Raw genomic sequence first — 27,821 nt, forward strand, 5'->3', positions numbered from 1 at the left:
GTTACGGAAAGAAATTACAGGGGGTGACGTTTTTGGAGGGAGGGTCGCAATTTATCACACAAGCATTTTTGAAGGGTCATACATTTGCGGGAGGGTCGCCATTTTTATTTGCAACTATGAGGCGGCAAGATGTGGCTGAGTGCTTCACCCAAAAATATTAAATCATAATACATGGGAGTATATCAGGCAAACTATTGACAATTTCCCCCCACACAACAAGCTACATCTGTACATTTATATATGTTTGATAATATATGTATATATACTTTGCTTGAAGTGGGAAGTAAAACGTGCATGTGGGTACTAGGAATTTAATTTTTGGATTTCAGTGAAAATGTTTGATTGACTATACATGGTAGACTATGAGGAAACTATAAATATTTTTCCAGCACAAAACTAGGTAACTCTGTGTATTTATGAACTCTTGATTATTGATATTAATGTACTTGATTAGACTAGGGTGGTTACAAATGGATGTTTGTGCAAGAAACTGGATTTTTGAATTTCACCGAAATGTTGATTCACTATACATGGTAGTCTATGAGAGAACTATGAACAATTTTTTCCAATATAAAACATAAAACTAACAATATCTGTGCATTTATAGACATTTGATAGTTGATATACACTTTGCCACCTGTTCCATATGATTTTGTCTCTTGCCTTTCATCAGATTCAACTGTTCAAGTTAATGTAGGATACCACTGCATCTTCTTTGCTTGTGAAGCTTTCGATAATGTGTATGTATTTAAAAGAATCAACATATTTCGTCGGTGATTTCTACTCAGGAAATACTACATGGACAATCAAAGGTTCGGACGTAAAATAAGGTTCTGTGAAATGTGACCCCCCGAGATAGGTTTATAAAAAGTGACCCTCGCCCAAGATAGGTTTATAAAAAGTGACCCTCCCCCATAGAAAGTTTTCTTAAAAGTGACCCTCGCCCAAATTCCCCCAGCCCTCCCCATGTAATTACTGAAGGCTCCCTAACTGCCATTATAAAGCTGAGTTATATCATGCAGCCACTCGGTCGCTTCGTTTTTGGTAATGTAAAAATTTATAAAGTCATTAACAGTAATTACATTCCCATAAACAGCATCATGATAAGTCTAACATATGAAAGGTAGAATATGGAGGTATACGTTTATTTATTTATCATTATTAGAAAAAGCGCGCTACACATATACATCTCAGCGTGTTTTGCAAATAGGAAAGGAAAATAAAAATCGCAAATTGTACTGAGTAAAAATATGAGTCTTTAAACTCCATTTAAACGGTAAACAATTCTAGCAGTGCCGATTTCAGATGGAAGTGAGTTCCATAGAGCATGCGCACAATTGTAACACAAAGGCTATCTGTTAACAATAATGTAGTTCACACTAAATGTCTGATTTAGTCATACACTGAACAGTTTAAGCCCTTCATGAGTTTCAACTATCATCATTTTAGAATGAATTTTTATTAAAAATAAGAAATTCAGAATATAATATAATCGTAATCTCTCAAGGAGGTATGCCATTACACGATTTGTTTCAAAAAATGACAATCTTTCATCAAAAATACGAAAATAAGGCCTTAAACCAATCTGATTAAAATCCGATGTAGTGATTGGTTGGTCTTTTACGGTTTCGTATTACGGTCTTTTTTCTGCGGTCCTCCCTAACTAGTGTGAGGCGGGCCCGGGAAAAAAAAACTGTAATACGAATGCGTAAAAGACAGATCCATCGCTACATCGGATTTTAATCAGACTGGTCTAAAACCTAAAAATAGTAATTTCGTCATCATCTTTACATCTCGTCATAGCATCATCCATAGGAAAATAATTCTGACTTAACACTAGTAAGAATGATGCGGTTTAAGAGTAAATGATGTGTCAACGGAAATGGAGAAACTTACCAAAAACCATTACGCCTATACATGAAAATTGTCATTAGTTTTACACATTTAAATTAAGGCATCTCCCAAGTACATGCGAATTAAGGCATCTCCGAAAGGCTGCATGTTAAAGTCGAAATTAATCCGTCAACCAGTTATAAACTTAAAATAAGTATAACACTGCCTCTAAAACTTACATATGCAAATTTGCAGGCTGCATTGCTTCGAATATGTTTGTGTCTAGCGATATAATGTCGCTTGAGGAAGTTATCATGCAGAGTACATACAACTGTAAATGTAGAATTGAGAAATCCACAAATGCTCCAATTTCTGTCATATGTAGATCAGACTGGAATTGCCACAGTAAGATTTTTAAAATCATTATCTATTCCTTTTGTCCTAGATCATTTTTATTTTTATTTTTGTTTGTGTAATGCTGCTTTGGACACATTGTCTGAAACAAACGTGATTAACATGTTATGCAGAAACTCAAGTGAAAGTCGTAGTCGCAGGACTGTCAATAATTATCGAACGTACTACGATTCAAATCAACTGAAATGCATCTAACGATCATACTGTGGTGTCTTTTTAACAAGATTTCATGAAATCACTGGATCAAAAGCAAAACGCATCAAGCATCTACATTACACTGTATCGCAATAAATTAAAAAGCATTATTTTTGATCGATATAAACCGATTTCAAAAGTGGTTAAATGTTGAAATTCTAAGCTGATATATATGTAAACGAATCGCCCTCATACAAGTGGTGAACTGATGATTATATTAACGAATTTTGAATTGAAAGCTTTGTAGAACACAGTGGATATTTTGTTGTTTATTTACTGGTTGTAGATATCTGTAAAGTGCACAATGGAAAGAAAATATATATTTCGAAAACTTAGCATTAGTGAGTTCTGTATAGTGCTAATTTCCGATTAATGAGATTGTCAAAGTTGAAGTTGTCAGCTTTGATATATTAGTCGACATCAGGTCAGAGATTATGTAACTCTCAACGCTTTCCAAGGGCAGCAAGGAGAACTTCAACAGCTGTGTTCACTGTAACTTCTTTCTCAATGTCACCACCGAGGGTGGGATTGACTTCAACCATGTCAATACCAGACAGTTTCCCTAAAATCAAGCATACACATTATATCGTTATCTTTGATTATGTCACTTTGATGTCAATAAATGTCCATTTTAGCAAAAAATCTAAATTACAAATAGTATTTCAGATGAAATCCAAATTCAATGGCGGGTAAATAAAGAAAATCAATAGACGGACAAGAGTTATTCCCGTGGAAGTAACGATTCCACAGAGTAGTTTTTATCGACTACCATTCCGTGTTATCTTAATTTCTATGGGTAACTATAAACAGCAACTGTATCTTTGAATACATGGATAACTTTGGTTCAAAATATCGATGCTAAGGAAAACAAATCTTATACATAATGTATATAATATGTAGCTTTGTTTCCTCTGCAGGTGAAGAATAATTAGCCGAGATAAAGGTTTCTATCATGAAGAATCCAAAGAGACAATGTCTTTGATCTGATGACACAAAGGTCAGTCCAGAAAGAAGCACTTGGGATTGACAATAATCTTTGTTCGCTCTTAAGGTTCGAGGATAAGTGTCGGCATTTTCAAACAATTAATTCTATATGCAAACAAAATGCAAAATTTTACCAAATTATTTTTGTAATGCTGTTGATAATTTTGGAGCAAATGGACATAACTTTTCATCAGCTACAGTTATTGATCAAACTTTTTTAATTGTGAGGGTTACAGTTTATGAAGCGACAACATTTGATTTTGGCACTCAAAGGTTAAGTATATATTTTCTGAAAGCCTGGGTACTAGCGATGGTTTTGATTTGTATTTGGTAATCATTATTTACACAAAGATACAGACAGTAAAGTTGAATGAACTCTAAAAAATCAGTTTTCACTTTTCCCTGCTTCAACGCTGTAGTATTTCCAGTCGAAAAGTGCAACGATTGTGAATATAATGAACTAGAATCATGCGTCTAGGCTATTTTTGTATCCTATTTTTGTTACAGAGTGCAATCGCTGACACAATTTTCAAGATTTATAAATGAACGTTTGATTTCCACAAATTTCAGCCCGCAACAAGGCAGCGATTTTTTACAGGGGAAAATAAAACATATTTTAGAGGTTATTTAAATTGGCTACAACGTGACTGTAAGCAATGATTAAAATTACAAGTACTCGCCAAATATCCGGCTTTTTTAGAAAATATACACTTTTAATGGGGCTGTGAGCTTAGTGTTGCAGAGAATTTATTGTTTAGAAGGTTCCATCATTTGTTATGGAACCTTTTGAGCCTTTGGAAAGGATTTACTGCTGTAGAATAGATGCTATTGTGAACCTCCTAATGGTTAAAAGTGTGTAAAAAGATACAGAAAAAAAGTGCCAAACTTAATGAAATATCTAACTAGCAATAATAATAACACATCGGAACTCATACCGTCATCTAACTGTTTGACTAAAAATACGAAAATGTTCAATTGAATTGACGAGATGACTCACCTGTGCGCCATACCTCCTCCACAATGTACATGCCTTCTCTGCTTGTTAGACCACCATATGCTACAAATTAAAAAAGAAGATGAAACAAACTATTTCTACACACCTATTGATATGTTGCACATGTAATCCAACTATGGTATGATATAGATGTTTTGCCTTTTTGTCAATATAATCTACTAATGATGAGGGAAATACCCACATTTACAACGAAAATAATCGTAAATGTTTTGTATATTACCATACCGACCACATGAAGACAAGCGAAAGTTGGAATTCTTAGCATTCATTGATGCTTAATTTTCCTCGTACAATAAATATAAGAATTTATATTATATTACCATGCCCCTGTCCGTCGCATTTTAATTGGTCGAGCTGAATCACTTGACTGCCCACAAATACATGGTAATGGTTTGTTTTCATGTCCGTGAATATGAATAATATCGTAAACATAGTAACGTTATACAACTAAAACGAAAATTGTGATCTGTACAAAGATCATAATCAACCACAAAATAAAATGGAGCACTTGTGGGCCAAGTTCAGATGCTTTTGTTCAAAAAATCTCCGGATTTGCAATTTTTTTTCAGCGCGCGCACTACTCACTGACAGATTCTGGGGCCCCCTTGTCGTTCGCACAGGAAATTTTCGTAAATTTTGACGGATTTTTGGGTTCGTTGATAATATAATGGAAATAACAGACTCCGCGCTGACCATTTACGTTCATTTATGGGCGCGGGCGAGAGGAAAGCCAAAATTAACGGGCTCGAGGCTTAATGGTCAGCGCGTCGTCCATTATTTCTATATTTGTGGTCGGTCACATGGTTCAGCTCGACCAATTAAAATGCGACGGACAGGGCATGGTGATATAATAATACCTTTTGTTCCTGTACTGTAGGCTACTGTTGGATCCAGGGCGTCAATGTCAAAACTGATGTGATAATATTTGTCATTACTGTAAAATAAGAACATAGAAAAGTAAAGGGATATGCACTTCCAATAAAACTTTCTTTCCCGCTGGCAAACTTGAGTGCAAAATATGACAATAGTTTGTAAAAAATCTACATGCTATTTTATGTGTCTATTAGTTCAGTTGATAGGTGTTTTTCGTAAAAAATTGTATCTTGCTAGCGAGAAGTGGCTTGTGGTGACCATTTCCGCTATCAAAATTGCTATAAGTAATCAGTTAAAACAAACAGAACCACAATTGATTCTGGAGGTTGTGTGTGTCTTTGGTCTATCTTTTCTCAATGCAGTGTGAAATGAGAAAGGAACCTCATACGCACGGTGAATACATTGCTATCATTATGATATCCTGAAATTGAAAAAAGTCCTTTAACATTTGAAGAAATATGATGTTCTTATCAGTAAATACTGACGTAAGCACTACGTAGGGACATTTCCCTGAAAATCCAAATGAATTTTTAAGTTAAAATAAAACCCTTATAATGTAAAAATCTGAATTAATACTTACTTTGGATTTATAGCATTCATGACACCTTTCAACACTTCTTTCAAGCCAAGAATATCGACATCACGAACAGAAAAGCACTTCATTCCGAGATCTTCTATTGTCTTTCTAACTCAAAACAAAACGAGACAAAACAAAATGATATTGAATTTAAACACAGGGACTGTATAGGGGCAGGATTTTTACAACCTCTTGATGATGATTGTTACATACTTTTTCAGAACTCTTAGAGATCAACTTCCGAAAACTTTGGTCACGATACAGTTTTACTTTTGATCGCATTTCAAAATGTTCCAAATCACTTCTGTTAAGAGACTTGTACATTACAAATACCACCGCCATTTCCGCGATACAAACAAGGACAGAAACTGTTACATGAACAAACATTTATGTTTATGGTCTTACAATTGTGCATTTTTGCTGCCAAAGTTGCAACGGAAGTAACTTGAAGCGTAATTGTCATTACTTTTCCCCCGAATCAACGTCTCTTGCTCCGATGTATGCCACATCTTTAGCATGGATACACGGTGACAGCCAATCAAAGCCAGGAACATCCTTGACAGAATCTCTCAATTCATGGATCAGGAATGATAACGGCATGCCATGGATATTGCCAGAAGGTGATGTCAGAGGTGTGTTGATGTCAGCATGGGCATCTATCCACAGTACACAGGTATTAGGTTGTGCCTTCAAGTGACCGTGAATTGTGCCAATGGCGACAGAGTGGTCCCCGCCAAGGCTGATACAAAGTCTTCCATCTTGGATGACTTGACTGACAGCATCTGAAATCTTTTTGAAAGCAAGACAAATATACGAGTTTGAATACCGGAATCTACCGAAAATTGATCTGCAATGTCGTAACATGAAATGAAATGAAACTGAAACTGTGAGACATTTCATAACGAGTTTATTCCGGTGCCAACATTTCGGCAAAACAATCTTCAAACCTTCCATAGAACTATAAAGGAAAGTCACCAGCAATAATTCACTCGATCACCCATACCTTCTTGTTTGCATTACCAACATTCCTTGGATTTTTGACACCGTTGTGAGGTGGATCATCTTCGATATCATCAAACAGCACATCTCCATAGTCTTTTACATCTCGCTCTGTAAACTCAAAGCATTTCTAATTGTATTATATGATTATAGAAAACATAAACATGATAAGATTGGGATCACCAAAATTGAACATTTTCAGTGTAACATGCAATATATTGAGTCACTCATCTAATACTTACCAAGGTCTTTAATTCCCTCAGTCAAATTTGCTTTTCTTATTTCTTCTGGTCCATACTTGACCCCAGGCTTGGGCTAAAAAGGAAATAATACTTTGAATGTTTCAACTGGATAAAGACAAATCAAATGATTGAAAGCTTGTATTTGTCTCACTGTGTGATGATTTCAAGCCTTTTCGCCTTCATTACGGAGAAGGTCACCGTTTCATTATATCCTACTGATCGACATCTTCCAAGACCATAGCAATGCCCGTCAGAAATTGCAAAATAATAAATTAGCCTATCCACTGTCGAAATATACTCATGAAACTATCTGCTTCAATAAATGCAAGCAAATCAGCTTTGTTTGCGGCCAGTGCGTCTATTTCTTAAAAATACCGTCACAGGACAGTGTGCTCACACTAGGTTTGAATTGGTCCATTGAGAAATAATTAAAAAAGGAAAAACAAGAATGACAAAAGCAAATAAGGTCTACAACTTAGGTACTGGAAGTCATCTTTAAGAACATACATATCAACTTCTGTAGCAATGCGACAAGTAGATACATAAGCAAATGTCAACAACAAAAAATAGACAGAGAAGGCTTGATAAAAAGAAAAGGTGGGAGTGGGTAAAAAAATGTACAAGGGATCTGGTAAAAAAGTAATGCTACCTCATCAATCCTGTAGACCCTACCCCCTCCTGAATATCAAATGTTCCATCCCTTGGTATTACATAACGCCAGATGACAGGAAACTATTTACAACCTTGGGAAGTTTTTAATTAATGCCGATGAGTGTTATCATTCTAATGTAAACAGCACTTAAGTTAGTTACAGATAGTGAAATGCCTTCCACTGTGGGCGGTGATTACAACATCTGGAATTATCCTGGATCCAAATTTCTCATCAGTTCTTGTATGTCTTACATAGAAAAGTTGCAAAAATTGGTCCGCAATGAAAAAATTCACCTCAGCTTTGTTTTCTGGATCAAATTTTCCTACAAATTGATACCAAATATGACAAAATTATGTTCACAGCCTTCGAAACTGTCTCACAACATATCCTGGGTTGGTGTAGGTCATTTAAGGTCACAAACTGAGAAAATTACCTAAAATATACAAATTTGGGGGGTTTCCCAACACTTTGAGCAGAAAATTTATCTAATAACATCCCTTGGGGCTTAATACCAAATTACAACGCTATCAAACAAGTAATTTTGAGATCGTTTTCTGACCAAAAATGACAATATTGTCTTAAAAATACAAATTTGTATATTTCAGGACAATTTCCACATATCTAACTATTGTCATCTCTGTACGTCTGTGTACCAAATATAAAAGCTGTCTGTCCAGGGGTTTTAAAAAGAAAATACTATTTAAGATTTTTTGACCAAAAATGACAAAATTGCTCCAAAATAGTAATTTTCCCAATTTTGTCATAATTTCAACAAATTAGAAGAGTAACACCCTCGCAAAGATCCAACCAAAACTTGAGAGCGATTGGGCCGGCGATTTCAGAGTAGAAGAATTTTACTGAAAATGAAAATCACCAAAAAATCCAGCAAAAATACAAAATTAAGGATATCTTCACAATATTCATAAAACTGTATAAGGTTCACCTAAGGTACTTGCACACAAATTTTCAAAGCAATCAAAACAGCGGTTCTCGAGTTATTAATTCTTGACCATTTTCACATTTTGTAAGCTCATTTGCATAATTTTGGCAATGCAGACTTCATTTGAACAAAATCCCATCTATAGCCCAGGATACATCCACACACCAAATACCAAGCTGAAACGTGCAGCGGTTTGCGTGTTTTTGATGTTGACGGACATACTGTACGTACATACATACATACATACATACATACATACATACATACATACATACATACATACATACATACATACATACATACATACATACATACATACATACATACATACATACATACATACATACATACATACATACATGCATGCATGCATACATACATACATACATATATACATACATACACACATACATACAGACGCCATCGACTTCAGCTTATACGATAAACTCACATTGGTATAACCAAATGTGAGCCAAAACCTGTCATTTAATGACTTTCTATAATGTTATATCATAGTGTCTTTAATTTACATGACAAGTTTCGTCAATTTTGATCGAGTAAATTCAGATATATATCCCTAATTAGGAAATTTCATTAAATATGCAAATTGGCAAATATCTTTCATGTCACCCCTTAATAACTTTCACAGCTGATATATCTTGGTGTGATCAACATTTGTAGCAAATCTAATCAAATTGCGTGCAGTCGTTCTCAATGTATATCCGTTTCTTCTAAAATCAATAATTATGCAAATGAGCAAAAAGTAAGCAAGCCACACCCACCAAAAACTAATCAAACTGAATCTATGTACCCGATTTGATTTTGATCTGATGAGCCGTTTTGAGATATTGAGCGCACAGACAGATAGACGACAGACAGACAGACACACACAGACACACAGACAGACATCGCTGCGACAATATTAGCCCACGTGTGTGAACATGTGAGTAACAATGAAGAAAATGCAAAAAGCAAAATATAGACAGAGCATAGTATCACTTTTTCAAGAAGGCATGGTTCTCAAGGGCCGATACAATTGTAAAACAGAAAATAGTAAGCGAAGAAACATCAAATAAAACAAAACTAAAATTTGTTCTGATTGTAACTTTGTAAATGATTTCACAACGACATCTTTAAAATATTGTAACATGACAAAAGCTGTCGCGATTTTTCTGATTTGAGCATGGGGTATAATAGTGTGTTAGATAGATATCGCTTGGAGCTTGTCGGGTGGGGGCAAAACAGTTAGCGGACACTATTTGTGTTACCTACTGCGAAATATCGGCACAAGTGCATATCCAAAACTATGTAATCTATGGCCTCGTACACTCTTTCAAGCCTTAAACTTTCAGCGCGCCGTACTATCGTACATGCAAAGTGATTTGACATATCACCAAAACTTTCAAAGATACTTTGCCTTGTCTCAAAAAGGTATTAAATATGCAAATTAGCAATCAATAAACGTAAATTCCTCATATCCTGAGTTTCTAAGACTACCTTGTGTGATCTCTATATCAAACCAAAATTCGGATAATTACGAACGGTTATTGTAAATATACATTAAACATAATCATTAAAATCTAAAAACGTTTACAGAATTAGACACTTATAACAGTCACTTGTATCATTTTCAAGAATCTAAATAAAATGTTTCGAAGTAAAATATCGATAATGATCCGCTGCCTGCGACAACTACGACAGGAACAATATCGAAACACAAAAAAGAAAAAAAGAAATAACTTTTCGATTCTCTGTCGCACTCAAGCAGTCCGACAATGTTGATTTGCGCCGTTGTGAGGTTATGACTCTCACAAATTCGCACGAACGTGATCATGGCGTAAAAGAATATAAAATATGAAGCCGCATTATAAATATGTTTTCATACAAATATTTTCTGTGACTCTGCATTGTTGGTCATGGTTGTAACAGCTACTTGTATAGTCTACTGCTGAGCATAAGCGGAAAGGATCCCGGAATTGTTTTTGAACTGTTCACAGAACAAATATGGTAAGGATTATTACGCATCTGAAGATTCACGCTGTGGTTTACACAAGCATTTGATTGAGAAGTGATTTTCAATGCAATAGCGATCTTTCCTCGTCTAACTTTTTAAACAAAATGGCGAAAGGTGTGAAGCGTGTCAAAGTTCAAAACTAAGCGTTGTTATCGAGCGTTGATATATTTCCGATGACAATAACATTTTTTCAATAAAACAAATAAAACAAATTCAAAAAGCTAAATTTTGTTACTACTGACACTCGATATTATGGTCTTATAATACCCTGCTGATTCCATACTTTATCTGACCGTATCGGATGAGTCAATACTTTATCTGACCATATCGGATGAGTCGGTCAGTAGAAACATCAAGACTCTATTTCAAAGTGATGAAAATAAATTTTAGAAAAGTATTTTGACCAGCATCTATGAAATACTCTCAAACTTATGAGATGCTTATTGAAGAACATTTCGTGGTAATCCACAACCTACTCTACAAGCAATTGCTAAAGAGCATTTACATATGATTTCCAAATTAAGTCAATGTCAATGACAATCTTCTGACGATAGCTGGCATCTTATCTGACCTGTTTTTGTCATTCAAATGGTGTCAGAGTGTTGGTATTGCTCTGTTATGACTATTATTGCCTTTTGTGTCATTTTACAGACTGAATGTGTGCCATCATATCCGCCGACCGCATCACCTGGCGATGGTCAGGATCCTGGACTCGCTATTTGAGAAGAGTCCAGATCATATTAAAGTTGTCACTTTGAGCAAGGCACTTGACTCCTCATTGCTTCGCTGGGTAATGGGTTATAGTATCCCATCCTGTAGTTGCATGATCGATTGTTGGGTGAAAGATTTAACCTGCACAGTCGAGTAACCAGAACCTGGGGACATGCCCCTGATGCCCACTGACATTTATTGTGAGGCTTTGGTGCAGATTAGTGAAACACTTTTGGCATATCTCCAATGTTTGAACAATAGGAGGGCGGAAGATTTGAAGTGGTTTTCTTGAAGTTTGAAGTGTTTGTACAGAATCAAATAAAGCCTCTTACAATATCATCTTCATGAACACACCGGTTTTTCTGATAACTGATAAGGTAAACGATATCCAAATCCAAGTTTGTTCACTGTATTTTGAACATTTCTTGAGTCTTGATATTTGGTCTCTGTACACCTACTGAGTTCGCATACTAATACTTTCAGACACCACACTAAATCCATCTGCAAGACTATCGGAACCAAATTCTAAAGCAATGAGGAAAATGAATTCTTCGAAGACGTTATGACTAGCATATACAAAATAATGATACGATGCCTGTTTTGAAGAAATTTATTAGAAAACATTCTTGAAATCTACAAACCTAGTCTATGAGAAAATTCCAAAGAATCTGAATATATTCCGAACGAGTCAATGTCGACAGCAATCTTCCTGAGAAACTTGGCATTTTATTTTCTAACAATTGACCACAAGAGAGCCATCAGGCGGTTATTGTTTGCTTATTTACGACTATTTTTACCTGTCCTACCATTTTATAGATGAACATTTATCGTCATATGCAAGGACTTTTGGAAATTGGATATTGGAGTAGTTAGCGATTGAGGATACACGCATCACCATGCGTTACGAGTCTTAGAAAATGCTTAGATAGACCCCAAGAGAATAAACAATAGGATGGCAGGAGATTTATAGTGGTAAGGTGTTTTTGCCAAGACAAATAGAGCTATAAAACTTTATTTTTATATTTATTTGAATGTTTTATTGGTAACAGTAAAGAAGAGTCATGGTGTTTGTTAGAAAGGTGTGACAGTACGGCTATCACTTATCAATTATCGTTTATTGTTGGTGGAATGTTAATCCATTTACAACTATGTTTTTCTAAGTTGTTTTCCAGAGCTATTTCGTACTGTAAGAGTGAGTTGTATTTATCATGTAGCAAATACAGAGCAAATAATTGATTTTTACTGTTCGCTTCATTACATATATATATATATATATATATATATATATATATATATATATATATATATATATATATATATATATATATACATATATATATGTATGTGTGTATATATGAGGGACGATTATAAGTAAATGGATCACTTGCGTACATCGTGAAGGCTAGGTCTCAAAACAAGAAAAAAGAAAAACTTCATAGAAATCATAAAACTCGTCCCAGAATGCACCAGAGAATCTATTTAGCAAAATAAATGGTCTTGCGTTTCGTCATTGCTATTACAGAAGGAATTTATTTTTATTTTTTTAATTGAATTATTTTTTTAATTACTCATCCAACAGGCGAACCAATCACTGGATGAGGTACCAATAACCCACTACCCGCCAGATCAATTAGGAGTAAAGTGCCTTGCTCAGGGGCGCAACACTGTCTCGAACTTACCATCCTCCGATAGTGAGTCCGGTATCCGAACCACTGCCCCACGGTGTCTCCATTAGGAGTGTTTGGTCCATAACCCTTCTGTAGAGATTATAGTTTGTGTACAATACACGATGAAATTTTTAAATTGAAATTCACGAGTTCTTGTGTCTATAGCCGCTTTGAAAGGCAAGGAGGAAGTGAGAGACCAGGGCTGATGGAAACCTTACACTCCTTCATAATAGTTTGCGCTAAGAGCAGTCTTCTTGACTTTGGATGGCTATTTGATAGATTTCTGTGCCACAGTAAAGGTGATCAACCTGTACTGCAGTGTTTTCATTTTGAGGATGCCTTGTCATCATCAAAACCTAATTCAGCTGAGATAAACCGAACACATTTAAAACTTGAGGTGCCTCCCCTACATGCCTATGGTTTACTCAAATTGCTTGGGGAAATTAGTTATGTGATATGTAGATTCCTAACTGCCGAATATTTTCTTCGTCTTTCTTTTCCATGCGCCAAGCCCAAACAAATTAAGTTTTTCCTGGTTTTGTCTGCAGACATGAAAGGGAGTGGAACTCCTTTATCATGTCAAAAAGAGATCAGATGGGATGAATTCTCATCTCGGGTAAAACATGTCAGATCGTCGGCAAATGCTGCACATTTACTCTCTGAAGTGTTACATCTTACCTTGATCTGAATGTCTACATTGCTTTTTACATTGATTAAGAAAATCTCTAAACTTAGAATGACGAGATAGGGTGTCAGGGGTCCACATAGCGAACACCTCTGTCGGTTTGAAACCATTGTTTCTTAAAATATTACACAGATCAGTGCAGATGTGTGTTCAACCTTGTACCAGGTTTAGGTGAAATACGCCCGGGCTAATGTGATCAAACGGACTGATGAAGTTACGCTGTTATTACCTCATACATCACTTTACAGACTGAAAATTTATCGTCATATCCATAAACCTCGGACTTTGCATAGTCGCGTAGCTAACACTCTAGCGCTACCACTGGCATTTATTAGACCCTCAAAGACAATGGAACATTAGAGCCCACTGTGTGAACAACATGAAGGCATGAGACTTACGGTAGAGTACTTATTGTTCTATGTATTGTGTATATTAAATCAAAGCTTTCATACTCGCAGTTTTATTGTCTTATTGATTTCGTCTGAGTACTGATAAGTACGTTGATATCGTGAAACCGAGTGACACCATTGATATCACACAGGCTAAGTGACACCATTGATATCACACAGGCTAAGTGACACCATTTATATTACACAGGCTAAGTGACAACATTTATATTACGCAGGCTAAGTGACACCATTGATATCACACAGGCTAAGTGACACCATTGATATCACACAGGCTAAGTGACACCATTTATATTACACAGGCTAAGTGACAACATTTATATTACGCAGGCTAAGTGACACCATTTATATTACACAGGCTAAGGCTAAGGCTATTGATATTACACAGGTCAATTAATATCAGGATAATGCAAGATTCACGACACAGCTCACATGAACTGACGCACAAGATAAAAAACTATCTATGCCGTCTGGTTTTCAAGCTTTTCACAACGATTGATATTGCATAACATTATATTGTGATTTTCACATATAATTTAAAGTCCCAAGGCCTGAAGTAAGTAATTTTGCTAAAAAGATGTTGTACGTGGTAAATGTTTTTGTTTGCTCTCCAGAAATTGTGGCTGTTCATTAGCAAGGAGTATCCACTTCATTCAATGTCATTTGTAGAGAATATGGAGAGATTACGCAGAGATTATGGATTGGGTATCTGACAGTGATAAAAACATTCATATAGTATACTGATATGCCTCCAGTCAAAATATGGTTTTAAACAAGTGCACTCGTGTATGATGAGTTTTGTACTGGATATCACTTGGCACGTGCCCTAAGAGCTTTTACAGTCGGCGGGATACATGGCTTACAGTATCAACATGTACAGTTGGAACAAATGTTTATCTTCAAGGTTTACAAATGTAAGGCAACTATAGATGACACGTTTAGACAGTCAGTGGACATTATTGATGTCATAATTTAATCGATCGTCTTGACTTATATCTGGAGAGTTGTCATCAATTTTCATCATCGAACATATTAATTTGGGAGAATGAATGTCTGTACCGCAGCCACCGGGTCTTGACCCTTTATAAATCTCTAGTCTGGAAACACCACTCTATTGTGCCTTCCTTTCTAGTCTTTGACCATTCATACATTATCATCACCTCCTTCATTTCAAGTTTTCATTGAATTTCCTTTCCAGCGAGTGATGGTAATGATGTGATGCGACCATAACTTTTAAAGTCTGCTGATAGACAAAGCAAATTTGGACAACGCCCCAATTTCTGTAACTTGTCCATGTCATGAAAAAATGAAAGAACTTCTATATTTTAATTCTGAACTCACATAATATCAAAAGTGTCAAACGTAATCTCGCTGGATCTTGACTGGAGTGAGAGTTTTGGATTTGAAGTTATACGTATGGTATCAAATACAGGCTGCCAACAGCTTGGTTGGAACAGTGGTGACCAAATGTGTTTTACATTAAGTAACGTGCAATTCCCAAGATTTTTGAACAAAATCAAAAATAGATCGGAAAATTAATAGCGGTTCGTTACTATTTTCCTAAACGTCAACCTCCAAACGTCAAACTCGTTAGCTTTCCCTTCTCTCTAAATTTCATCTCGAAATCTCCCCGTTCCCCATACTCCACAGTCCCATCCAAATAAGGGACTGGTCAGTTTCTTCGCCCTGGGGGCGGGGCGGTGGATTCATGGGGTCACCCTGTTTTTGACTTTGATGGGTGGGGGGTCACCATGTTTTTGAAATGCCTAATAGGGGGGTCAGTGTGTTTTCTAATTTCGACATTTTTCATACTTGCGAAAAATGCATTGTGCAAGCCACAAATTTCATCATTCAGTTGCATTTTTCGGCGCGCCCTTCGGGCGCATAACTTTAATAATAATAAGACATTTTTCAGAGCCCCGCCATAGTGCAAAACTTTAATATATCAGACATATATATATCTGACATACTTGTATGCTTAAAATTTTTCGGCGCGCCCTTAGGGCGCATTTCTTTCAAATATCAAACAATATTTTTCAGCATGCCCTTCAGCTGCATGACTTTCATATATCAGATATGTATATATATTAGAGATATCAGGATGTTTAATATTTTCGGCCTTCGGGCGCAGTAAATTAATATATCAGAGATATCATGTCAGATATATCTTGATGTCTGTAAATTGAATGTCTGTTTTGCAAAGTGTACTGATCATTATGAAATCTGCAGTTCATATGAAAAGCATGACAAGTTCCTGATACTTTTCTGTTTCCTCTATGAGAATTCAGTATTAGAAAGCAGCATGCACTAATATTTCACAATCAAATTTTTCTTACAACCGTTCTTGACATCTGCTTTATGCATAAAAAGAGTGGAGTACATTCACAGCTCATTCAAAATACTGTATTCAAACTTTAGAATTGACACTTTCAAGTTCCTATCTTACAACTGACATGACAACAATTTCATTAAAACACAGAATGACTGAATGTTTAAATTATATATATATATATATATATATATATATATATATATATATATATATATATATACACACTGAATTATTCAATTTATATTCCACCTTTTCTTTTACCTTTGTCGCACGCAGGGGGGTCACCCTGTTTTTGAAAGCTGGAATAGGGGGGGGGGGTCAGCCTGTTTTCGAAAGTTTGAATAGGGGGGGTCAGCCACTTTTTGACGTCGGCAAAAAATAATCCACCGCCCCCCCCCCCAGGCCGAAGAGACTGACCAGTCCCTAAAAGACCTTCTCTCTAAATTTCATCTAGAAATCTCCCCGTTCCCCATACTCCACACAGTCCCATCCAAATAAAAGGCCTCTCTGCGACGTATCGTAGCCCCAGCCATCGACAAACTCAAGAAAACAACCCAATTATACTTTATGCCCGGCATTTGAACCTGTTTTTCAGTTATATGCACACTGAACAGAAGTCGTCTGACAAGGAAAAATCCTGTCCATCTATTCCAGTCCGCGCAAGCTGACGCAGATAAACAAATCAAAATCCCCCCTGCCATCGCTTGGGAACAACTTTATGCACGTAGTGTTTTGTTGGCTGTCTCTGCTCAATCAAACTTTGAGCGTGATTCTTGGATTTTCGCCAATATTACTAAATTGCAGTGCTTACAGTGTACTCATCAGCATATACAAGCCTTCTTTATCTTCTATATGTTATGTCTAAAAGCAGGGACTGTTAAAGCCTTCTTATTTCTTAAGGCAAGAACTAAGACATGCTTGTCGATCAGTCTTTTAGCATGTTCCTAAGCTATTACAATCTTAAAAAGTTGAGTTTGGGTGAAATAAAGTCGAAAATATATATTAAGATTTTCACAACTACATTATCATCTTGTTTTACCATTGTACCATTGTGGAGCAGAAATGTAATCAATGAAGTCACTTTCTGCAGATAAAAGATTCGGGGAATACGTCTTGTGGAAATAAGTGAGAGTTTTCTCAAAATATGTCGTGACTGAAATTAGTTTTTAGTATTTACTGCGTAACGTTAAGATTAAGATTAAGATTGGGCAACCTAATCTTCGCTGAAATATTTCTACGTGCATCTTGTAATTTTTCAAATCTACTTACACTACTAAATCAGACTCTATAACATTCTACATCCTTACACGCAAACATTACGCAGCTTTCAAGAGGATGATTGCTCGCTACCGCTAATCCATGTATCGACCTTACATCCCTGTGAAAAGGGCAGTGTCTGGCCAACGTGTAGACGTAATATGTACCGCGGTTGTTTAAACAGCTGTTGTACATTTACAAATAACACATAAATTATTCTCACGAAACAAAGCTAGGTGCAGTTTACGAGCTGACATTAGAGAGCGCTTTACATGACAGGTGGGAGTATGGTAAATATCACCATACGTACTGGCAATGTGTCGCTGATTTTGCAATAATTATAGATTTTAACCTGTAACTTCAGACGGCAGCATCAACTATGTTTACGTATTTAAACGTAATGGACTTAAATTCAGTTCTGTCCAAATAATTCTGATCCGAGTCAGGTTTTGACTGGTCGTCTTTTCATTTATCATGCAGCTGTTTGACTGTATATACAAGTATATTAAAATGACACAAAACGTACAAAAGTTTGGTGTTTTATAAATGTTAGCTGAAATCTTCCGTTCCTTTTCTGCTTACTTAACATGGAATGAAACAAACTCTGTAGACACGCAATGGGAAGTTGTGCATAACGTATAGTGCCGAACGTTATCATCTGACAAAATGGATTCGTAACTATTGCCAACTCGACGGCAAATTCGGAATCGAAAAATAACAAATTTAAACAATGTTTCGTGAAAGATAGCCGTTGCGTAAAGAGAATTGCTGGTTTACAAAATTACACAAGAACAATAGATAAAGCACATAACAATGATTCAAATTTAATGCGCACTTTAAAGACGAAAATACATAATGGATTTTCGTCTATCATGGAAATAAGGTATATGATTGTTATTTGCAAATCCCATGAAAAATTCAGTATAACTATTATGTGGGAAAGGTGTGTAAGAAACACATTACAGCACCAACATGGAACTGTGACGGTGTAACCTGGAGACAGGAGATCATTTCAAGGATGTGCGATCCTGACGTCGGGCAGAATATCACCTGCCCCCCTAGCACACATCCCATTGTTTAAGCAAGGGATAACTGCAACTACGATATTTAGCCGATGAACGGAATGAAATCTCCATTTTCCACTTTCGCAACTGTTCATATAAATCCTATAATTCTATCTTCTAAGGTAGCGAATATCATTTACGTAAGATGGACTTTCTCGTAAATACGATATTGCCGCTTACTTTCGATATTAGACAGTTTTACCAGGCAAATATCTCAATAATTATGCATTCCAGTTATTGGTACTTTTTACACAAAAGTCCAGTTATTGGTACTTTTTACACAAAAGTCCAGTTATTGGTACTTTTTACACAAAAGTCCAGTTATTGGTACTTTTTACACAAAAGTCCAGTTATTGGTACTTTTTACATAAAAGTCCAGTTATTGGTACTTTTTACACAAAAGTCCAGTTATTGGTACTTTTTACACAAAAGTCCAGTTATTGGTACTTTTTACACAAAAGTCCAGTTATTGGTACTTTTTACATAAAAGTCCAGTTATTGGTACTTTTTACACAAAAGTCCAGTTATTGGTACTTTTTACACAAAAGTCCAGTTATTGGTACTTTTTACACAAAAGTCCAGTTATTGGTACTTTTTACACAAAAGACGTGTCTGGATAACTGGTTATAAGACAAAGAAACTGTCCACTGTTGCTAAACATACAAAAGGAGTGTCCACATTTTGTTAACAAATACAGTGGAAACAACTTACTGGACGGGAATTAACTGTCAACAATTGCTTGTTGCATGCTAATCAATAAGTGCAAAAAGTGACAAGGTGGCCTAGGAGTACGCTTTGCCGATGTATTGATATAGCCCATAACCAAACGAAATGTTAGGAAAACCTGGAGTATTTGGGTATAATGAGAAGCAAAATAGAGTCAACCATATTTAAACTGGTCTGAAAGTTACGTTACATTGCACAAAATAAAATGAAACAATACAGAAAATATGGCGCCATTTTACAAGTGGTATAGTCACAAACTGATGACGTCAAATTGCCGTACACAATATAAGCTTACAGTGCCATAATTACAAGGCGTCTGTGTTTTGTGTACGGCGATTTGACGTCATCAGTTTGTGGCTATACCACTTGTAAAATGATGCCGAAAATATTGGAAGTTACAGAACCTTTGAGAAAATTACATCTCACAATGATTCTTGGTGATGCCGGGCAACAATATAATCATATCTTGGTTTCGGCGGCGGGCATATAATATTTTGGCCATAACTTTGCACATGTGCACTGGCAACGTTGGCTCAACAAGGGCACAGTTCAGAAGAAATGCATCATTAGCACACTGTAAAAGTACTCAACAGAGACAGTCAAGCCCACAGGCGCTTGGCACATTGCTGGATAATAATCGTACTTAATATGTAGAATGTCTATATTGAACCTGATTATTCAATAAAAGAATCACCCTACGCGATATTAGTGTAGGCCTATAGGCCTACACGTTGACTGGCATTGTACCTATGGCTGCCTGGCTCGGGCACGGCGAACGCACTGCATAATCATCAATGTGTAGAATGTCTACATGACTTCATTATTTATTAAAGAATAACGGTGCGTGATATTACTGTACATGTCAGCTTGCTTAACCGAGCGGCTGTAGAGCTCTGCAGGGCTTTGGCCCGGCTTTGGCCTGTTGTCCACTGCTGCACAGACAGGAAGTCAAGGCGTGAAAGTAATTCACAGCCCGATTTCATAAATCAGCGAAATTCACGAACTCTGAGCGTTCCCGGTGATAAAAACTGGTCAACGGTCAGATGGTTGCATAAACAATCGATCGACTGGCCTCTTTTGCCTAAAATCATACCTTACCCTATGCTACTGGCGAGAAATCGTTCTGAAATCGGCTGGGCACACCAACCCAGCGCCGGCCATTTTGAATAAGCTGCATGCAATGTATGCGCCAGTGCATACAACCCTTGGCAGATGACGTCATTGCTCTTCTCTCATTGATCAATAAATAATGAAGTCATGTAGACATTCTACACATTGATGATTATGCAGTGCGTTCGCCGTGCCCGAGCCAGGCAGCCATAGGTACAATGCCAGTTAACGTGTAAGCCTATAGGCCTACACTAATATCGCGTAGGATGATTCTTTTATTGAATAATCAGGTTCAATATAGACATTCTACATATTAAATACGATTATTATCCAAGCAATGTGCCAGCGCCTGTGGTCAAGCCAGATTGGCAGCAGTGATGTGTTCTAAATCTCTGTCAATATCTGTCCAGTTAGTTTCAGAAGAATGGTCTGTCATCATGATGACGCGGTCACGCGTCGCAAATTGAATGAGCAATGTCCAGTTTTTGCTTGTAGTGCAATATTTGGACGACGACTGCAAGCAATTTAGTTGCACCTGGAAATATGAATAATTACAAGTATCCAATCACGCAATTAATAGCACGTCTCTGGTCCAATCAGCACTCCTTTATGAGTTTATTTAGCTAAATGATTCACACATGTCCAGCTGCATTGGTTTTCAGCTTTGATCGTGAATCTGCATTGTTCGTAATTAGAAAATTACATACTTCTGTAACACGTACATCCTTATACAGAAAGTCAGTTTTTTTTTGAAAAATGTCGTCCAAAACTCGACAAACTGAGTACTTGGTAATTGGAAGTTAACGGGAAATATAGCAGCTGCTTTGGGGTTTTTAGTGAGGTTATAGTCAATTCGTCGGACTTCTACCAGACTGAGACGCCTAAAGTGACCGCTATTTCCTTTCTTCAGCAAGTACTACTGCTATAACTACCATAAAAACATTGATGCGACTGTCAAATGGTCTGAAGGTTGGTAAGAGGGTATATTTTTGTACGGGACTTAAAAAAGAAAAAAAACCCAAAAGCTTATGCATCCCGGTACTGAACAGTTAAGACTTTCCGTTCAACTTTTCTCGAGGAAATGCTTTGGGATGACCACAAGATATATGACCTTTTCGCAAGTTTCAGAACCGCAAGGCATCAGCTTACCCCATATGAGAGAATAATCGCGATTGGTAGTTTCAGCTGAAAACGTACATCACGCGATATCTCTGCGGCAGAGCGTTCAGAGAAGGGTCATGATGAAAAGACCAAAATGAGTTGCTTCTTGTCAGAGCACACATCACTTACACCAATACTGTAAACACCTTCGCGTCGACCTTTTCTTTTTTCTCTGGACTAGAGATCGACGATGTGGGAAATGAAGCATTAAAAGTGCCAAGATGGAGTACCGTTAGCCCTGCGTACAGGTCTGTGTGGTGGAGGCCGTATAACGCCGGAAACACACAGACCTGTACGCAGGGCTAGAGTACTGTAGGCCTATACCAGATACCTCTTCCCCTTCCAATAACCGTTCAATACAACTGTTACATAAAATTTAAAATAACTGTTGGCTATATTATTTGAAGACAGGATGCGGAAAAGCTATAATATGATTGTCGTTGCCCAATTTTTAGAAAGAGCCTATGGCCACATACAATTCTCTTTCTGGCACAGTCGTTTGGTGGGCTATTCAGCTCTGGGACTATTCGCCCCATAGACGAGTGTACCGAGGTGTTTCTCGCTTCTGTACACTCGTCTAAGGGGTGAATAGTCCCAGAGCTGAATAGCCCACCGAACGACAGTGCTTTCTGGTAAACTCTACAACATCGCATTCACAAATTTAGTTTTATATCGCAGACATGTTCCAAATTTATGAACCGCCGCGCTCCAGCCTCAACAAGTATTCCGAAAAGCAAGGGAGGGTCTACATGGAACTCAAGTGTAAGTCAAAGAAGATAATACCGAGGATTTCACTACCTTACAGATCTGGCCCCGCGGTCTGGCCAAGCCCGACTTCCGTAGTCCGACTCTAACTTTAATTAGGCCTATACGATACTTGACTTTTCCAAAACGGTGGGTAAATATCCTGTGTCGGAGATTTCACCACCTTACATATCTGACCCGATTCTCATTTCGATACTGTGTTTTCTAGTAGCTGTAAATATCCGATGTCATATAAAAGTGTCACCCTTCGTTGTCCAGTTTACCTCGACACGGTAGATACGCTTCACCTGTTCACAATGACTCTTTTATGACCACATCGAGGTCTCTAATTGGGAGATATTGAATAGTGCCACTACTACCGCGAGAAAATGAAAGGTAGTTTTCCGCCCAGATGCAGTACCGATTAGTCTATTCAGTTTTTATTTGCAAATTTCAAGTTTTGCAAATGTCCTGAAAAAATGAATTTCGTATCTTTGAATAATTTTGTCAGGTATTTCGAACAGCAAAACATTCGGGAATACGTCTTTCCATATAGTAAAAGTTACTGGCTCGCGTCTTTAGGAACAGCAGGACATCTTTCAAGAGTTTCTGGTCCGGCATGAAAATAGCTGGCCTCGGGCCATCGGGTTAGCGTGAATTTCACACGCTGTCTCTTCCCCAAAGGAGGAAAAATCCTTCCTATCGGTTCCGAAACAGGCTTGGACAGAAAGAAATTAATCTTCAGAAAGGGAACACATTATATCGAAAGTATCAAGTACAGAATCCAATTACGATATGATAAGGAATTGCTACTGGTTGACAACATCTGCCTTGCGAACGCCTTGTGATACTGCAGGGATAAAATAGACGACCGCATCACATAACCAGACACAAATCAAAACATAAACTACACGGGCCTCAGGCTTTATAACAGACAAGAAAAAAATGAACGAACAAACAAACGGAAAAACAACACACAGACAAACGAAAAGGGAAAGACCTAAAGTAGACAAAAAGACAAAACATAGACAACAAATACAGAATGAAATACCATACTTATATTTTTTGCGGTCACTCAGTCTGTACACGTTCATGTCTATGTTTTATGTTTCTTTTCTTTTTTCTAAGAAAACATTCATCAACAAAAGAAAAGATAAGCACGACAAAGCAAGAAAACAAAAGACAAACAAAAGGAGAAAAAATAAAACAAATGAGGGTTTCAAGAAGTTCATTTCTTTGTATTTCTGTTCATTTTTTTGTCTGATGCGTTAGTAGTGTGGTAACCCGAGGTTGTAACGACGCGATCGCTATTCACACGGAAAATCAAAGGAAAAGCGTAGTTCGTTTGAAACCCGCCGTTTGGCTCCTGGAAATGGCCCATTGATGGTGTACGAACTAATGGAGCACGATGGATACGGAAATCAGGCATCTGATGGCGTGGTGTAACAATGACAGAGGCGCCGGTGACGTCAAGAGTAGTGTAGTAATAGAATACTACACTACATCGTGCGGGACTTCACCGGCTTACGTGGACCTTAGTTAGCGCTTAGGGGTGGACCATTTGATATCCTGGGGGGGGGGCTTGGAAGATTTGGGGGGGGGGAAAGGCCAGGTGGAGTTGCTCGAAAAATAAAATCTGGCTTTAAGTGGCTGACGGAAAAACAATTATGGACCATTGTGACTCGGAAAAAAAAATCTTGGCAATTGTTCGATGCACTCTGCGGCATCAATAAAAATCAAGCAGTAGCTCTGGAGTTTTATAAAGCATAAACCATTTCAAGCTTGAGGAACAATAACTTAGAATTTATTAAACGAGGAACTGAAATAAATACACAAACAAAAACACTGAAAAATTGTCAAAAGTTACAGCTACTATCACTGTAGCTTTCAGCAACTGAAAACAAGAACTCGTCTGAAGTGGTCTCATTGAGGAAGATTTTCAGATTATGATCTTTATTAAGCAGGTTGTAATTCAACAGAATTTGTATGCAAATAATAATAACCTGGTGTATCAATAAACATACAAACTCTGTAATACTTCTGTTTGTCTTTCATAAATTTATTTCACAAGATTCAATTTCATGTTACTTTTGATACTTCAGTTATAATAAACTTGACAGTAAATTGCCCTCAAAAGTGCCACCACAGGCCACCAATTGAAGATGAATAATTAGAAAAGCTTCAGCTTCAGGAGGGGGGACACCCCCCTCCTGGCCTCCCCCCGCGTGCGCTTGCGCGCACGCCTTGCTCCACTTCACTCCGCATAAGGCTGTACCCTCCTGTTCTTTCACTTGTACCCTTCTATTCTGAAAAACATTGACAGCCCTGATGTAGGATACCATCATCTCTTCTGATGACACCAGAGATGTTCTCAGAAAAGTTTTCACTGTAGGTTGTTAATGCTTAATGTAGAACTCAGTAATCAGGTTGTTTGATTTGTATTTTCAGTGTGTTACCCATGGTATAAATAAGATCTATAAACTGATATTTTTGTAAAGTGAATCAAAAATGTACATGTATTTATATATCTTTATTTAGTTTCTTGAATATAGTCTGTGTGCGATAGAACAGCATCTTGTTACTGGGTGTGAAAAACCAAGCAAACAAACATTGCACCGAAATTTGGTAAAAAAAAAAATATATCTCGAAGAAGGAAAGTGAAAAAAAAAGTTGCCAGCATATGCCCTGTAGAAAAAAATAATTCATGATGAGCAGGTGGGAAAAAAATAATGGCTCTCCACCAATCTTCCAAGCCCCCCCCCCAGGATATCAAATGGTCCGCCCCTTACATCAAACTGGGTGGTTTAACCACAGTCACTCCACAATACTGGTTTAACCTACATGTGGAAATTACACACGACAAGAGGTGAATTGTCAAGACAGGTAATTGTTGTACACTCAGTCCCCGGCCCCAAGTTGGAATCTTTAAGAACTTTAATGTCATCTTTATTAAAATTACCCTTTTATTCTGTATTTTGTTTCTGACAGAATTTCTTAAAACTCTTACCTTATTCTTCAGTGCATACATGTTTGTCTTGTAAAAATTGCAGATAATTCGAGTTTCAGCCGTAGCAAGCTTTGCCCCAAGTCGCCAACACTGCACTGTAACGTGTGCAGGTGATCAATTTCCTATAGCTGCCACACATTCAGTCGCTTGTCTATGTATACGCCGGACACGTATATCAAAGGCGGTGTCCGGCGTACTCTTCATTACAAAAGACATTGTTTGCCGTTACTGATACACTGATATGATGTAACTAAAGTTGTTAACGGAAAGAGGATGTAGTTAAATAATATTGATTTACCTGTCCCTTGTTGAAAGGGAGGCCAAGAATTCCAACGTCGTGGAACTTTGGGATGTCTGACGTTTTGCCGTTGACTGCCATCGCGTGCTCTGATGCTGGGGCGGAAGCCTGAGTATCCACTTTTCACAAGCACGGTTTGGTGGAGAGCCCGTGACACCAGCTGAAACAATCACAGGAAATAGACAACGATACTCTACACAGTTCTTTAAATAGGCCGAGTGGGAATCACATGATGTTTAGAACGTCCCAGGTCATGCTGTGACCTGAACTGACACCGCATAGGTTTACATTACAACTAGTCACAATGGGAGTACACATTCCAAAGGAACTTCACTTTTCAACCTCTTACACATTGGCATGCGATTGTCCTGGTCAAAGTACATGTAAATTGTTTATACAATTGTTCGAGATGTTAAATCTATTGCATGTGTACAGTGCAGTGTACATCTAATTGAGGCAAAAAATTGCACTCTCCGACCTGTTCTAGTATTATAATATGAACAACTGTAAGGGGACATTTGCATTTCTTGTTTATGGAATTGTTTTTCTTGAACACTGTGCATTCATGTTATCTTAGGTTTAGTGTGTCCTTTCTGAATAAACGCATTTACAGTCTCTCTCAAGAACACCAGCACCCGATGTATTGTACAATTTGACGATACTGCCTGCTCTCAGTTCTTTTTTCAAACTACTGCTACTGTTCCGTAGCCAGGCGAATTTGCACAAAATCGCTTGCTCGGGAGAGTTGTGGGCGACGGTTCCAACTGTAGCAACCTTAGACTAGTCGACTATAGCTGTGAGTAAGGTAACCGTGGTGTTACGTACCGCTCTGTTTTAACTCATGTGCCCCGGCGACAGATATTCGAGCCGATATTCTGACTCTCAAACCTTTACAGTAGGTTTTGGGTGTACCTGACTTGTGGGGCTCTGACTTGTGGGGCTCTGACTTGTGGGGCTCATTTTGAAGCTCACGGATTGACTAAAGATTTTGCCGGCTTGTTTTTGTGAAAATCGAAAATCTCATTTCCCCCTAGAATTAACGCAGGGATTTTGGCCATTTTAAATTGCAAGTGTCGCTAAAATTTTAGGTATTCTGTTTCTATAGCAACATTATTTGCACGGTGACCCCCGATTTGTGTTTTTGATTTTGAAAGGAAATGGTTGAAAGTTTCCTTACTGAAAGTTCAGCAAAAGTTAAAGTCGTTTCATTTTGAGGCGGGTACTACCTTAACTGCTGTGTCTCATTATAATACAGTGCTGTACCAACAATGTGAGAAAGTATTATGGTGAAATAGGGCCACATGATTGACTATAGTGAAGGAGGTACAAAGGGCAACGCGATGATAATTAACATGTTTTGATGGGTGAGGACTTGAGAAAAGCTAGCTGCAATTATTGTAGCCTTGGCATGCTTGGTGGGCTGGTCGTGCGGCTTGGCAGCCCACCAAGGCTACAATTATTGCAGCTAGAGAAACTCTGACAATTACGTGTAATGAGGGGGGTGGAGTCGAGCTCATTAATAACTCACCTGAGCCAATAAATATGTTTGCGACTGCGCGAGGTCGTTGCTGTTCTAAATGTTAAAAATAAAACGACGAAGGACGCCGTCTGTGCGCGAGACCAATACAAGGTCATATTCCAATTCCAAGTAAATATCCAATGAAATACTTTGATACTGTAGAGCATGTACGTCACAGTAAGTGAGGTTACCCACAATGCTCCTTGATTTGTGCATGCAGGCTAATTCAATTTTATGAATTTTTGAACTTGAAACTTATAATTTCAAGATTATTTATTAAAAGTATGCCCTGAAATAACTTACATAAGAGGCCGATGTTTTAAAGTGCTAAATATTGTACACTTTTGATGGGAAAGTTATCAGCAACTGAGATTGTCTCATCATACCACCTGTCA

At 37.4% G+C, this 27,821-nt stretch overlaps 1 protein-coding gene across 2 annotated transcripts; it reads right to left on the reverse strand.

Moving 5' to 3' along the window:
- Positions 1–1,131: 1,131 nt before the first annotated feature.
- On the reverse strand, positions 1,132–27,548 carry LOC139117738 (arginase, hepatic-like). Of its 2 annotated transcripts, XM_070680980.1 has the most exons (9): positions 27,436–27,548; positions 25,908–26,067; positions 7,133–7,205; positions 6,895–7,001; positions 6,358–6,680; positions 5,895–5,999; positions 5,299–5,375; positions 4,424–4,483; positions 1,132–3,004 (listed from the first exon to the last, which is right to left on the reverse strand). In XM_070680980.1, the coding sequence occupies exons 2-9, from the start codon at positions 25,986–25,988 to the stop codon at positions 2,886–2,888; spliced, it is 945 nt and encodes a 314-aa protein (XP_070537081.1). In that variant the 5' UTR covers positions 25,989–26,067; positions 27,436–27,548; the 3' UTR covers positions 1,132–2,885. The 2 variants fall into 2 exon arrangements, with proteins under 2 accessions (XP_070537081.1, XP_070537080.1); XM_070680979.1 differs by lacking the exon at positions 27,436–27,548 and having other exon boundaries at positions 25,908–26,140.
- Between the last annotated feature and the right edge of the window lie 273 nt (positions 27,549–27,821).

The sequence above is a fragment of the Ptychodera flava genome, chromosome 18 (assembly GCF_041260155.1).
Source record: "Ptychodera flava strain L36383 chromosome 18, AS_Pfla_20210202, whole genome shotgun sequence".
Classification (NCBI taxonomy): Eukaryota; Metazoa; Hemichordata; class Enteropneusta; family Ptychoderidae; genus Ptychodera; species Ptychodera flava.